This window comes from Geotrypetes seraphini, chromosome 14 (assembly GCF_902459505.1).
Source record: "Geotrypetes seraphini chromosome 14, aGeoSer1.1, whole genome shotgun sequence".
Lineage (NCBI taxonomy): Eukaryota > Metazoa > Chordata > Amphibia > Gymnophiona > Dermophiidae > Geotrypetes > Geotrypetes seraphini.
The window spans coordinates 59731418-59745185 of record NC_047097.1 but is presented as its reverse complement, the minus strand read 5'-3'; the positions used below and the strand labels follow the sequence as shown (position 1 = coordinate 59745185).

Genomic DNA, 13768 nt, shown 5'->3' with positions numbered 1-13768 from the left:
GATGATGTCATCAGCAATGTGGCGTATGGTAGGCCCAGGTGGGAGAAGGCCACAAAAGAGTACTGTCGACGCTGCTCTGTGGAGGGAGGTATATAGGACTCGCAGTTGGCAGGGTTTGGATGGGAGAGCTGGAAGGATGGTATGGCCAGTCGGGGTTTGGCTGCATGGCGGGGGTTCTGCAGCAGCTGCATGGAAGGGAAGAATAGCAGCTGGGCAAGGGTTCTGCTGCACGAGGGATGGGAGGGATGGATAGAAAGATGCTGCAGAGAGAAGGCACAAGGGGATGGGTGAGAGGGGAGGAAAGATGCTGCATATGTGAGGAGAGAAAGGAAAGAGGAAGAATTGGGGTGTAGGAGAGGAAGGGAAAGATGATCATTGTACTTGAAAAAAATAAGACCTACCCCGAAAATAAAACCTTGCCTTTTTTGGGCCTAAAATTAATATAAGACACCGTCTTATTTTTGGAGAAACAAGGTATATACATAATATTTGATGGACAGCAGGACTGCTATACAAATTAATGCCACATGACCACTTTCTGGCTTCTCTGCAAGCAGTCTTGGCAAAGGCTGGTGCAAACATTTTCCTGGGTGGCTGCTTTTTAAAAAAAATAATAAAAATAATATTTAGCTTATCAATTAGCCATTTTGAAAATTGTAATCTTCATGTGCATGGTAGCACAACCTCTTCTCCCATTTTTAATGGATAGGCTGAGGAGGGAACTGTTCTCTCTCCTTCCCTTACTAGGCACATCAGGTGAGATATACAGCAAACAACCTAATTTGCTAGAAACATACTCTTCTTTTTCAATGGTTTGCTAAGGCACTGGGAATTCTGTCAAAATAGCAAAACGGGCAGCAGTTATGTTTTTACGCTACATCTGTTTCAAGGACTGATTCCTCTCAGCTTAATGTTCACAACCACAAATCCCAAATCTGCTCATAACATTCTGTAAAGTAAACATGACATCAGTGTACAATAAAATGTAGATAAATCCTCATTAAACAGTCCAGTTATGCTTTTTTTTCCAAGGGCTCGGCAGAATATGTGGACATGGAGGAAAGCCAGAGGAGCCCTGGGCAGGCACAGAATATAATTATACACCTGCTAAGACCAGAGAAATTCCATTCAAGCACGACAAGAGCCCAGAGGCCGAAGTCCTGCACCGGAAGGCTCTTGGTGATCTGTCGTATGCCCCTTTAAGACTTGCGATGGCTCCTTCACCTATAGCTGAGAACTGACAGCAGAGGTATCTAGACAGGGGATAAACTTACACGAGTGAAAATGTGTATGTATTAAAGTGGCTTCCTTTGATTTGTGCAAATATAAAGTTGACACCCTTGTAACTCCATTTATCAGAGCAGGCACTTTCACAGCTTAAAGCAAAGTGGGGTTCTTGCTTAGCATGTGGCATTACTCCGTAGTGTGTAGAATTACTTAGTCGACTTGCGTCAGAAAAGCAAGCTCAACAAGGTAAAAGTCATTGATTGTGTTGTACTAACAACTTCCAGTATAGTGGTGTAGCCAATAGTGATGGAGAGATGGGGAAAGAGTAGAAGAAACCTAAAGGACTTGAATTCCATTTTCTACCTCCCCTCTCTTTGCTAAAAGAAAAAAACAACAACTTTATCCTAAGGCAGTGACTGTCTTGTGCATGTCAGTTATCTGCATAAAATTCAGTGGCATCACCCTCAGCTAGTTCAAGATTGTTCAGACAAGTCACTGAAAATCTCTTCTAAACCGACAAAAATCCTTCTTGGAGAACTTTAGAAGCTTATTCTGGAAATGTGGAGGAAATTCAATTATGAATCAACGTTTGCAAACGTACTACTTTGCCTAGCTGCTAGAAACTTCCACAGTCAGGGAAGGGCAGAGAGGTGGCTCCATCCACTTCCTCCTCTTAATTCTCTTCTTCCCTACAAGATCTGGGAAATCAGGTACCTGGGCAAAATAGACCCAATTTCCAAGAAAACATGGCTTATTCTATGCAAGTTGCACCAAGAGTCAAAGAACCATAATACAGCTTGCTTCAGTTGAAACTGGGGTGGGGGAACCTCAAAATAGAACAGAGATCCACAAGGGTCCCATCTCTGTCTCTATCCACAGAGTCCCACAACAGGGAGATGAGAGGCAGAGGGGGAGGTGAGGGCTCTTCACAGCTTCCAAAGGTCACTTTTCAAAATAAGGCAGATAGAAGAACTGGAACCCCTTCCGGCCTTTCACAGCGCAGTATATAAATATCACATGATATACTGTCAAGAGAAGAACATAGGCAAATTAGAATACAGCTTCCAAAAGTCCTCTGCTTCCACAAACCTCTCTCAAAAAACATAGTACAGTGGTGCCTCGCATAACGAACGCCTCGCACAACGAACGCTGCACACAACGAACTTCATGTCTTGATTCACACAACGAACTTCGTTTCACACAACGAACTTCACACAACGAACTTCGTTTCACACAACGAACTTCGTTTCACACAACGAAGTCGCCCGAGCTGCCGATGTATTGCATCCTTCCGCGCAGGCACTGCAGGCAGTCGTTAGTCACTGCGCTTAACTGCCCTCTCTCACTGTATACAGTCGTCCTTTTAAGATAAACTCAATATTTTTTATATATCATGGCTTCTAAAAAAAGCAGGAAGGTGATTTCTGTTGAAATGAAACGGGAAATAATTAGAAGGAGTGAATGTGGGGTAAAACAGTGTGACCTCGTCAAAGAGTTTGGCCTCAGCAAGACCACCATTTTCACCATTTTGACAAATTTATCTTTTTTTATGTCATCTTAGCATATTTTATGCTGCAGAACGAATTATTTTTTTTAACATGTATTGTTATGGGAAAATGCGTTTCACATAACGAACGTTTCGCATAACAAACTTGCTCCTGGAACGAATTAAGTTCGTTGTGTGAGGCACCACTGTATATTATATACAAAAATCCACAATCCTGCCCCCTCGAAGCACTTGAACGTCATGTTCACGTGGCTGTAACCGTGTTTCATTCCTGGAACCTAGCCTTGTTCCAACAACTTGCTGATGCTCTTGTGAACTGATTGTACATCTTACCTCCTGGGATGAGCAGTAAGAACCCTGGTACAAAACAGATGGCACTGGAGACACCTACGGAAGGCAAAAGCACATCAGGTAAGTTTCAAATAATAAAATATAAGTTACTCCACCAGAGTTACTAAAGAATCTCAGTCTTTTTGAGCATTTAAGGACTCGGTCATATTCTTGGATGCTTTTGGTAATTAATTTACTTTAGGGTTGATAATCCACAATTTGCTCCGTAACATGGTATGGGGCGGCTAAGGATGCAAGGTCTGCTGAGGCTAAAGACACACAGCGTCTCTCTTCCTGTTCCTAAATTTGAAGTTATAGCGTCTTGGTTTCCCCTTCTATTAGTTATTTATCATTTCAGTTTTGTAAATTGCCAAAGAGGTCAATCCAATTGGCAATACACCAAGTCTACAGTTAAACCTGAACTTTAATCTGAATCTCGCTGTACCAAGTCCCCTATCCCACCCCTCAAATACTGCAGCTGCTGCCAGAAAACAAGCCCTCCCCCATAACCACAGCTTCATACCAGTGCTCCACAATATCACACCAGACGTCACGACATATATTCTGTAATGGCCCCCCAAACCTGGAATGCCTTGCCCTTACATGTAAGAGAAGTCAAAGATCTCAATAAATTCAAAAATATTTTAAAAACATTTTTATTTAGAGATGCTTTTAATGTTTAAAATAATTCACTTTATTTAATATTCAATGTTTAAATAATTCATTTTTATTAATTCCAATCCCTTTCCTCATGTTTTTTCCCTATTAGTTTTTCTTTTCCTTAAAATTAAGATAAATATTAACATTGTAACTGTTCCCTCTTACTTTCTATTCCCTTATGTATCATGTTTGCTTGTCTCGTCTGTTTGTTTTTATCCCACCTCAATGATGTACAATGGATTCTTGATCTATCTGAAATATTAATTGTTACTCGCTTAGTATGTAATAAGCGATTTATCAAATTTTAATAAACTTGAAACTTGAAACACTTAATTGCTTATGAGATAGCAGGCTCTATAAATTTGGATAGTCAATGCTGGTGACTGGACATGGCCTAGTATTGAATATCCAGGAATAATGCCAGCATCGATTTAAAAAAAAAAATGCTCACCACCACCAGCTGAATATCTGCCCCAAGGTTTATGACCGAGCCAATCACATTTTCACCATCTCACCCCTCTCTCTTTCATTCTCATCCTTCCGCCCCCACCATACTCAGCATATTTCCCTCTTCATGTCAGAATCCTCCCACCTCCTCTCATGTCTATTTTTCCCATCCCTTCCCCGTCTGACATCTCTTCATCTCTCCCCTCTCTTCCCTTGTCCCTCCATCCAGCATTATGCTCACCTCTAGAGAATGACACGGGAACAAATTTTTCCCCCATCCGCACGGGAACTTATTTTCCCGTCCCGTTCTTTGCCTGTCCCTGCCCCATTCCCGCAAGTCCTGTCCTAATTTGCACAAGCCTCAAAGACATAATCATAAGTGCTTGAGGCTTGTGTGGTTAAGGCAGAGCTTTACAAGAATGGGTCAGGAACAGGGTCTGCGACAAAACTTGTGGGGATGGGGAAATTGAGTTCCTGCGGGGACAAATTTGTCCCCGTGTCGTCCTCTACAAAGGACCTTAAGCCTGCGCCCACTCCCCTTGCCTCTATGATGCAGATTTACAGTGAAAGAAGTGGGGCTGGCAGTGACTGAGCGTGGGCACAGGTTCAAAGGTCCCATTCTGTTTTTATTTTACGCCTACCTAGAAAAGAGGTGCCAAAAAAGCCTTGCATATGCCTTTGCACCAACCCTGCGATACATCCGCCCAGGTCCTTGCAACACTGACACCCCGGTTCAGAACTGCTGTTTAGACCAGTGGTTCCCAACCCTGTCCTGGAGGAACACCAGGCCAATCGGGTTTTCAGGCTAGCCCTAATGAATATGCATGAAGCAAATTTGCATGCCTATCACTTCCATCATATGCAAATCTCTCTCATGCATATTCATTAGGGCTAGCCTGAAAACCCGATTGGCCTGGTGTTCCTCCAGGACAGGGTTGGGAATCACTGGTTTAGACTAACCAATTTCAGATGTGAGCTTCAGAGAAGGCAAGAGAAAATAAATCTTTGCTTAGGAAGGAAATCTTCAGCTTTAAAGGTCAGGAACAAGGGCCAGAACTGCCACATATATTATGTGGTCACCAGCAGAGCAAAAATAGTTACTCCTCCCACTGCTCTGTTCCTGGTCATATCACATCTCTTCATATCCCAAGAGAAAAGTGCCAGACATAAGTGAAACATTCAAACTTACCCTGCGATGGATTGACCAGTAACCCAACACCAACCAGAACGAGAACTACAAGAGTAAAGAAAATCCAAGTCGCAGACTGGCTGATATTCAAAAGCTGGTGTACAGTTCAAAATCAACGATTTCAATAGCCAGATATTTCAGTGGGCTGGGTTTGGGGGGGGAGGCAAGGGCAGGCTTACAAATGATCCATTTAGTGGTACGATGGCCACACTATCTAAATGTTTAGCAGCACTAAAAACACATTATAATTTAAAGCACTATACTTTACATAAAAATGACAGCACCGTAAGCTCTCTAGGGCTGGAGCTCTCTATACTGCTCTCGCAGGGGCACCAGAGGTGCGTGGGAGGATGTGGAAAATTTTTATTATTTATATTTTATTTTTTTTTGGGGGGGGGGGAGGGGTGTTGGGTTTCGATATCATTTCTTGACAGTGGGCTATAAGAGTCCAAGCCTGCCTTTTGGTTTCCCTTTCTTTCTGGTACAGGGGGTTGGGAGTGGGCTGGGTGAGGACGGGGAATGACACGGTGACAAAATTCATCACCTTTCCCGTCCCCGCGGATAACCGCGGGAAATAATCTCATGTCATTTTCTAGTGTCTATTTCAACCTCGGTCCTTCTACACCAGCATTTTTCAAAGCAAAGCTTGTGGGTCAGCCCAATTATACTCTGATTCTTCCCTCTCTCCTTAAAGAATGACATGAATCTAATCTAATCTAATCTAAACCTTAAGTTTATATACCGCATCATCTCCATGAGAATGGAGCTCGACACGGTTTACAAGAACTTAAAATAGTGGGTAGAGAAGAAGAAAAAGGATTACATGAACTTATGTGTAGAAGGGAGGAGAGAAAGGAGGGAAGGATAGAGCTACAATTTGCTGAAAAGCCAGGTTTTCAGTTGTTTGCGGAATAACTGAAGGGAGCTCAGGTTCCGCAGCGGGGTGGTGAGGTCGTTCCAAAGACCTGTGATTTTGAAGAGAAGGGATTTTCCCAGTTTGCCTGAATAGTGGATGCCGCGTGGAGAGGGGAAGGCTAGTTTAAGCCTTTGGGCAGTTCTGGAGGAGTCGGGACTGGAGGAGTTGAAAGACAGTGGGATAAGAGGAGGCAGGATTCCGTGAATGATCTTGAAAGCCAGGCAGGAACATTTGAAATGGATTCTCGAGATTATTGGGAGCCAATGAAGTTTGGCAAGGAGTGGGGAGGCATGGTCAGACTTGCGTTTTGAGAAGATCAGTTTGGCTGCAGTATTCTGGATTAGCTGGAGTCTTAGAATACTTTTTTTTGATAGATTTAAGTAGATGGCGTTGCAGTAATCTAGTTTGGAGATGGTTTCCCGCGGTTATCCGAGGGGACGGGAACGGTGATGAATTTTGTCACCGTGTCATTCAGGATGCTTTGTATTTGGTTTTCTTTTATTGTTTTTTGGGGGATATTGGTGTCTGTCGATTGGATTTTTTGTTGGAAAATAAAAAATTGATTCAACATAAAGCACTATACTTATATTAGTGCAGTCACCACGACAGCTTAGCATCAACCCAGAGAGCTCAAGACTAAACGAAATGGCTATTATGGCATTACACCTGCTCCTTCCTCGGAATCTACACGATAAAATGGCCTATACGTCCCTTCTTTAATGGGAAATCCCAAGCACGATGGGAGATGTAGAGCAGGCCAGGGATCTCACTACGGACATTATGGCCTCTCGATTCAAAAGGGCACTGGGGTAAGGGTCTACCACTTACTTATGCCCAGAAGCAGCAAGATGAACGAAGCCACCACAACTTTCCAGTTCTTCTGGATGAGGGGGTGTCGGGTCCAGCTAGTGGGTGGAAGAAGGGAGAGAAGAACGTGTGAACAAAGAACACCAGGACCGAAGCCATATAGTAAGACTTCAAGCAAGAGGAAAGCTGCCAAGGAGATCTCTCTCGGCGTTATTTCGGCCGCCTCACAGACTCAAGAGGTTTGAAAAGTCCTTGTTCATTTGGAAATGAACCCTCCCAAGGAACAATGTCCCATACAAATTACAAGTTTTCTGTACACATGGAAGTGAAAACAAGAAACAAAAAACATTGTTTTCTTCCTCGAAACAACAATGTTTTCAACTTTAAAAATGTCATTTGCCTTCTTGCTGGGTTCCTTTCATCCCTGCCTCTCCCATATACGTTTTTAACATAATGTTCACCGCGGTTTATAAAATTTTTCAATAAACTTGAAACTCTCCCTCGTGCTTAGTAATCTCTACTTCAGCGCAGTGGCATAGCCAGACCTAATATGGGTGGGCCCACAGTTAATTTTTTTTTTTGGGGGGGGAAAGGGGGGATTCTTCCAACCCCCTTCCCCTTAGCGCAACATTTGCTCTGCCCTTCCCAACCCTCCTGCCGCCTCTCTGAATCCCCTGTCCCTCCCTGGTGTACCTCAGGGGCTTCCCAGTGGCTGCAATTCATCACAGCTTGTGCCCGCTCTTGCAGGCTTGCCTCTGTCACGTCCTGCCAGTAAGGAAAATAGGATGCAGCAGAGGGAAGCCTGTGGGGGCTGGGGTAGGCCATAAAGATGAATCAATGTAGCCGCTGGAACGCCTCTAAGGTACACCAGGGAGACAGAAGCCTAGCTGCTGGATGAGGTGAAGAAGAGAGGGAAGTGAGATGCCATCACTGGCCCACCCAGGCCCATCTGTAGCTATGCCGCTGCTTCAGTCTCCTTAATTGATATGTATGGATGGCTCAAGGGATTATGCGTCACCTACAGGTTGGCAAGAACCATCACAATAGAAGCAGAAGACCTCAGTTCACTATCTCCCCTTGGGCATTCAGGTCCATAATGCAGGAGATCTAGGGTCTGATCCTTCCTGTAGCTCAAGCCGCACCTTTTCTTTAAATTCTGTAGCACTCTTTGCAAAGGTGAGTCAAGTTTCAAGTTTATTAGGTTTTTATATACCGCTTATGCAGATTATCTAAGCGGTTTTACAATCAGGTACTCAAATATTTTCCGTATCTGTCCCGGTGGGCTCACAATCTATCTAACGTACCTGGGGCATGGAGGATTAAATGACTTGCCCAGGGTCACAGGGAGCAGCACGGGGTTTGAACCCACCACCCCAGGGTGCTGAGGCTGTAGCTCCAACCACTGCGCCGCACACTCCTCAAGTGTGTGTTTGTCTCTGTCTGTAGCATTTAACCTATCCTGGGGGGGGAACCCCCAGCCAGTCAGGTATCCAGGATATCCACAATGAATATTCATGAGAGATTTGCATGCAGTGGAGGAGGTGCATGCAGACCTCTCTCACTCATTGTGGATATCCTGAAAATCTGACTGACTGGGAGTTCCCCCAGGACTGGTTTGGGGCCCACTGATGTATCTTTATCACACACACATTCTCCCTCTTGCCTCAAGCGCTCTCAGCGACAAAGTGTGCATGTCTCTCCTTGTCAATTTCATACAGTGAATGATGGCAGATAAAGATTACAATGTCCAATGTGACTCGAACAAGAGGACATGGACTGAAGCTGAGGGGGGACAAGTCCAGGACAGATATCAGGAAGTTCTGCTTCGCGCACCGGGTGGTGGATGCCTGGAATGCTCTCCCGGAGGAGGTTTGCGGAATCCACCGTTCTAGGATTCAAAAGCAAACTAGATGCACATCTCCTTACAAGAGGCATAGAGGCATATGGGTGACTAAAATTACGCCAGGTGTACACCTGGCTGGGCCTCCGCGTGTACGGATCGCCGGACTTGATGGACCGAAGGTCTGATCCGGAGATGGCAGTTCTTAACTTAAGATCAAAATGGCCTATCTAAACTACTCAGCAAGGCGTTTAGGGTTGTACCCACTGTTCATTCCAAGTTACCCTCTCTCCTCCAGTCTTCTCAGATGATTAATAAAGTCATTACAGTGCTCTTTTAATTTTATGTAAATTCTCCCATCTTCTTGCTACATAGGGATTCTCAGTTTATCCTACACCTTTTGGGTTCCATTACTATTTTTGTCTCTAGGACAACATTCCGGGCATTCACGTGCTTTTCTGTGAAAATAATATTTCCTGATGTTATTCCTCAGTCTCCTTGTAGTGTCTTACCCCATTCCCTAGTTCTACACTTCTCCCTCCGTATTCGCAGTTTCAGCATTCGCGGTTTCGATTATTCGCGGTTTTTAGCTTGCTGGCTCCTCCCCCCAAATTACATCAGCTTGCATAGAGAAATCGCTGATTCCAAGTGTTTACAGAGAAAAATCGCCGATTCCCAGCACGTTCTTCGCCGTGTTTTGCCTCTCCTTCAGGAACAGGCCAGGTCTCCCACCATGTTATTCGTGGTTTTCACCATATTCACGATGGTTTTTAATAGAAAACCACGAATAACACATGAAAAAGTTATTTGCGGTTTTTCTGTATTCGCGGGTCTGTTAATCCCCTTTCATAGCGAATACGGAGGGAGAAGTGTACTTCCTTTCCTCTGAGGAAGGCTCATTAACACTGCTAAAGTATTTATGCATCTGTTATCACCCGCTCTCTAGGGGGTATTCATATTTAGATCCATTTTGCTTGTTTTTTTTTCTGGCTCTTTTATATCCTTACTGAGATACAGCCACCTCAACTGAATATAGTATTAAAAGTGAGGCCTCATTAACCACCTATACAGGGGCATCATTGTTTTTTTCTTTTCTGGCTCTAGTCACCACTAAATCACACTATTTTGCTACTCACGTCATCAAATAGCGTCACTTGATGTCTCTCTCATGCACATTTATTTATTTTATTTTCTATACCATGCTCAGAACAGTTTACATTAATTTATTCAGGTACTCAAGCATTTTTCCCTGTCTGTCCCTGTGGGCTCACAATCTATCTAATTTACCGTGCCTGGGGCAATAGGGCTTGCCCAGGTTCATGAGGAGGAGCGTGGGTTTGAACCCACAACCTCAGGGTGCCGAGACTGTAGCTTTAAACAACAGTGCTACTCTAGAAATCAAAATGTAGTGAAAGTGAGCCAAGTATAGGACAATCAAGTCATTGTGACATCACTGATGAGGTTGGCTCTTATTGGTGGAATGAGGCATTATGATGTCACAATACCAGCTCTGGTTATCAGAGGCTGAAATTTTTCACACTATTTATTTATTCAGTTTTCTAAACGGTTCTCCCAGGGGAGCTCAGAATGGTTTACATGAATTTATTCAGGTACTCAAGCATTTTTCCCTGTCTGTCCCCATGGGCTCACAATCTATCCAATGTACCTGGGGCAATAGGGGGGATTAAGTGACTTGCCCAGGGTCACAGGGAGCAGCATGGGTTTGAACCCACCACCTCGGAGTGCTGAGGCTCCTTTAGATTTCTGCACCCCAAATGCATCACTCTTGTGAGACTGGCTTAATGGACTATAGTCTCCTGTTACAGAGTCAGCAGGGGGCGCTCCGCTCCTTAAGCTTTAATGCAGAGAAATGCAGATTGTAACAGCCAAACTATTGACTTTAGGCTTTATTTCTATTCTATTTCTTGCTCTTTTTTAAATTATTACCCATTTTGTCTACTGTGGGTGTCCAAAAAATACCTTTCTTCTAACCCCTCCACAATCTCACTCAAAAATATACTGAACAGAACTATCTCCAAGAATAATCCCTGAGATGTTCCTCTACTCACCCTTCAAAAGAGAATGACGCGGGGAAAACATTTGTCCCTTAACTTCCGGTTTTGCTGGAATTTACATTGGAAGGAGGGAGCCAGAGGAAGGTCCCATTGCAGGCCTATGATGTTGCCTCTTTGTCAATGAAGCTTCTAAGAGGCTGGTAGGCCTGTGGCGGGAGGTGCAAAGGGGCCAAGGGAATCACAGGATTTGGGGTTTTTTTTTGCAAGTTTTGACCTGCGATTGGGGGCAAGGTATTGGGAATGTTGAACTTGCGAGGGGGACGCTGCTGGCCAGGAGGGGTGTGGAGGGAGGTGACTCGCAGCAGATCCATTACTGTGGGGACAAGGCCATTTACCGCTCCACAGGGTGGTGAAAAGCCTTCCTCCCGTACCCGCGGCAAACAGCCGATTTTTCCCCCGTTCCTGCAGGTTTGCTGCAGCTTACCACAGGAAACAGTCCCCGTGTCATTCTCTACTTCAAAATGAATTCCATTCAACACCACCCTCTGTCATCTATCAGTCAACAGGTGTGTACTCCAGCAAATCTCTCTGCTCCATCCCCCAGCAGTTGTTTATTCAAGAACCATCTAAAAAGCTTTGCTGAAATTCAAGTAAGCTATGTTCAGCATGTGCCTTCAATCAAATTTCTTTAGTCACCCCCCTTTAAAAAAAAAAAAGGAGATTTATCTGACATCATCTTCCTCTGGCTAAAAATATGTTGCCTGCCTCAGATCTTGCAACCCTTTCCCTTCAGCATCTCCAATACATTTCCATACCACCAAGCATACTTTGCCCAGTCTGCAGTTTCCATTCCTCGCTCTGTTACTGTTCCTATGATGACAGATCACAATCACCCTTCTCCAATCCCGTGGAACTGTTCCTAGCTTACCTGAAGCACTCATGGTAAGAAAGCTGAGTTGTGTTACTGATGGTGCTGAAAGACCACTGTGAGCTCCGTGTGGACAATCGCCCAGGGTCTCTGCAGAGTTAAAAAAAAAATTCAAAACATGTTGAAGGAAGCTCACCCTTCACCAGCACCCCTACTTTCTTCACACACCCAGGTAATTCTAGGGCCATCATAAATGCCCCTCTCATATGCAAGGAAACAGGAAGCCTGCACCCCTCCTCCTTCCCTCCCTCCCACTCAATGTAGTTGGATGGTTACTGGGCACCTCCTATCACATATATATTTATAGAGGTGCAATAAAACGTTAGACAAACACCCTTTTCTTGTGCTCTCTTAAATACACTTCCCCTAATTACTCACTTGATTTTGAGGCCATCGGGGTTTTTTCCATTTATTTGTGGGCCACTGTCCTCATCATTCTCCAGATTCTAGCACAAAGTGAAAATAAATCATCAGTAAATTTATACTTGTCACCAAAACCCTAGAATAGTGCAAGAGGGCGGAATGAGGGTCAGAGCACCCCTCTCTCAGGGCATGCATCCAATAAAGAAGACAAGCCGTGAAAATGGAATGATGCAAACCCCTGTGACTCAGCTCCAGGAAGCACACAGCATACCTGGTATGTTCCTGCGTTTGCCAAGATAGAGGGGAGAACTGGAAGTGAGAGGCATGCCAGTCTGATTTCCTCTCATTTCTTAAAGCGTAATCATACAAATATGACAGATGGATTGGGCATAAGTTTACAGCCCAAGAGCGAGCTGATATGGTTGCCAAAATATTTCATAAGTGAGAGAAGCTAGATAGATGGGTGCATACATAAGCCAGTGCCACACACCTGGTACTTCAACCGGGACTGCTTTTCGCAGTCCTCGCCATCCTCGCTCTTTCCTTTGCGGTCAAAATGCAGTGTGCCAAAGCGGGGTGTCACGGTGCCCACGCTGTCCTCCCGTTCCTCCAGTGACATTTCGAAGGCATCATCAATGCTGAAACTGGGCCCCACCGCAGACATGGCTTGTGAAGCTCAAAGAGCCAGGGCTCCACTTATGGAGAGAGTGGCACAGAGCACACACACACACACACTGGCACTTCAAGCAGTGCCCAAAGAGCCACTGAGGCAGGTCCCCTCCCCCCCCCTCTTACAAACCTAGTCAGCAAACAAGCAGAAAGACTTCCCTTGCAGTCCTGTTTGCTTTCACTGGCAGTCAGGCATTTGCTGGGATCCATGAGTCAGTAAAGAGGAAACAGAGAGCAGACAATAGCATGGCAGGCCCTTCTCCCAGCTTACACCCAGGGCCCTGGCTGGGCACAGCTGGCACCCATGCAAGGCTCAGGAGAGTCTGCAATGCCTCTAGGCGTGAGCCTGCACCTTGCACCTCGCCCTCCCTTCCCCCCCGCCAGACGAATCCGGCGGCCCCGTGTTTTCAGAGCAGCCCTGGCTCCTGCCTCTTCCCAAGTCCTCGTCCTCCCTGCTGGACGCGTCAGAAGCCGCGCAACGCCCCCCAGGGCCCAGGCAGCACGAGCAGAGCCCGGAACCTATCGATCGCCTCGCAAGCTGGCTCCATTTGGGAGGGAGGACTCGGTGATCCAGTTCTGGTTTTGCACCATTTCATGCCTGGGCTTGTTGGGATTTGTTTTTGTTTGGGTTTTTTTCTCACTGCGTTGGAGTCTAAGTTCTGTGAGCGCAGCCGCGTTAAAGCAAGGCTGGATCAATGAATTAATCAATTCCAAATTGAATTAAAATGAGACGACTGAGGAGTGGAATGGGAAAATTGATTAGATGCCTCGCGGGTCATCGGCTTTAGTGCAGTGGTTCCCAACCCTGTCCTGGAGGATCACTAGGCCAGTCGGGTTTTTGGGATAGCCCTAATGAATATGCATAGAGCA

The 13768-nt window shown here is 45.1% G+C and overlaps 1 protein-coding gene across 1 annotated transcript; it reads right to left on the bottom strand.

Moving 5' to 3' along the window:
* Window positions 1-347: 347 nt before the first annotated feature.
* On the bottom strand, window positions 348-13456 carry TMEM134 (transmembrane protein 134). The gene is made up of 7 exons (XM_033920842.1): window positions 12720-13456; window positions 12245-12312; window positions 11867-11956; window positions 7105-7181; window positions 5361-5405; window positions 3068-3121; window positions 348-2252 (listed from the first exon to the last, which is right to left on the bottom strand). Exons 1-7 carry the CDS (start codon window positions 12891-12893, stop codon window positions 2170-2172), a joined length of 591 nt encoding a protein of 196 aa, XP_033776733.1. The 5' UTR covers window positions 12894-13456; the 3' UTR covers window positions 348-2169.
* Between the last annotated feature and the right edge of the window lie 312 nt (window positions 13457-13768).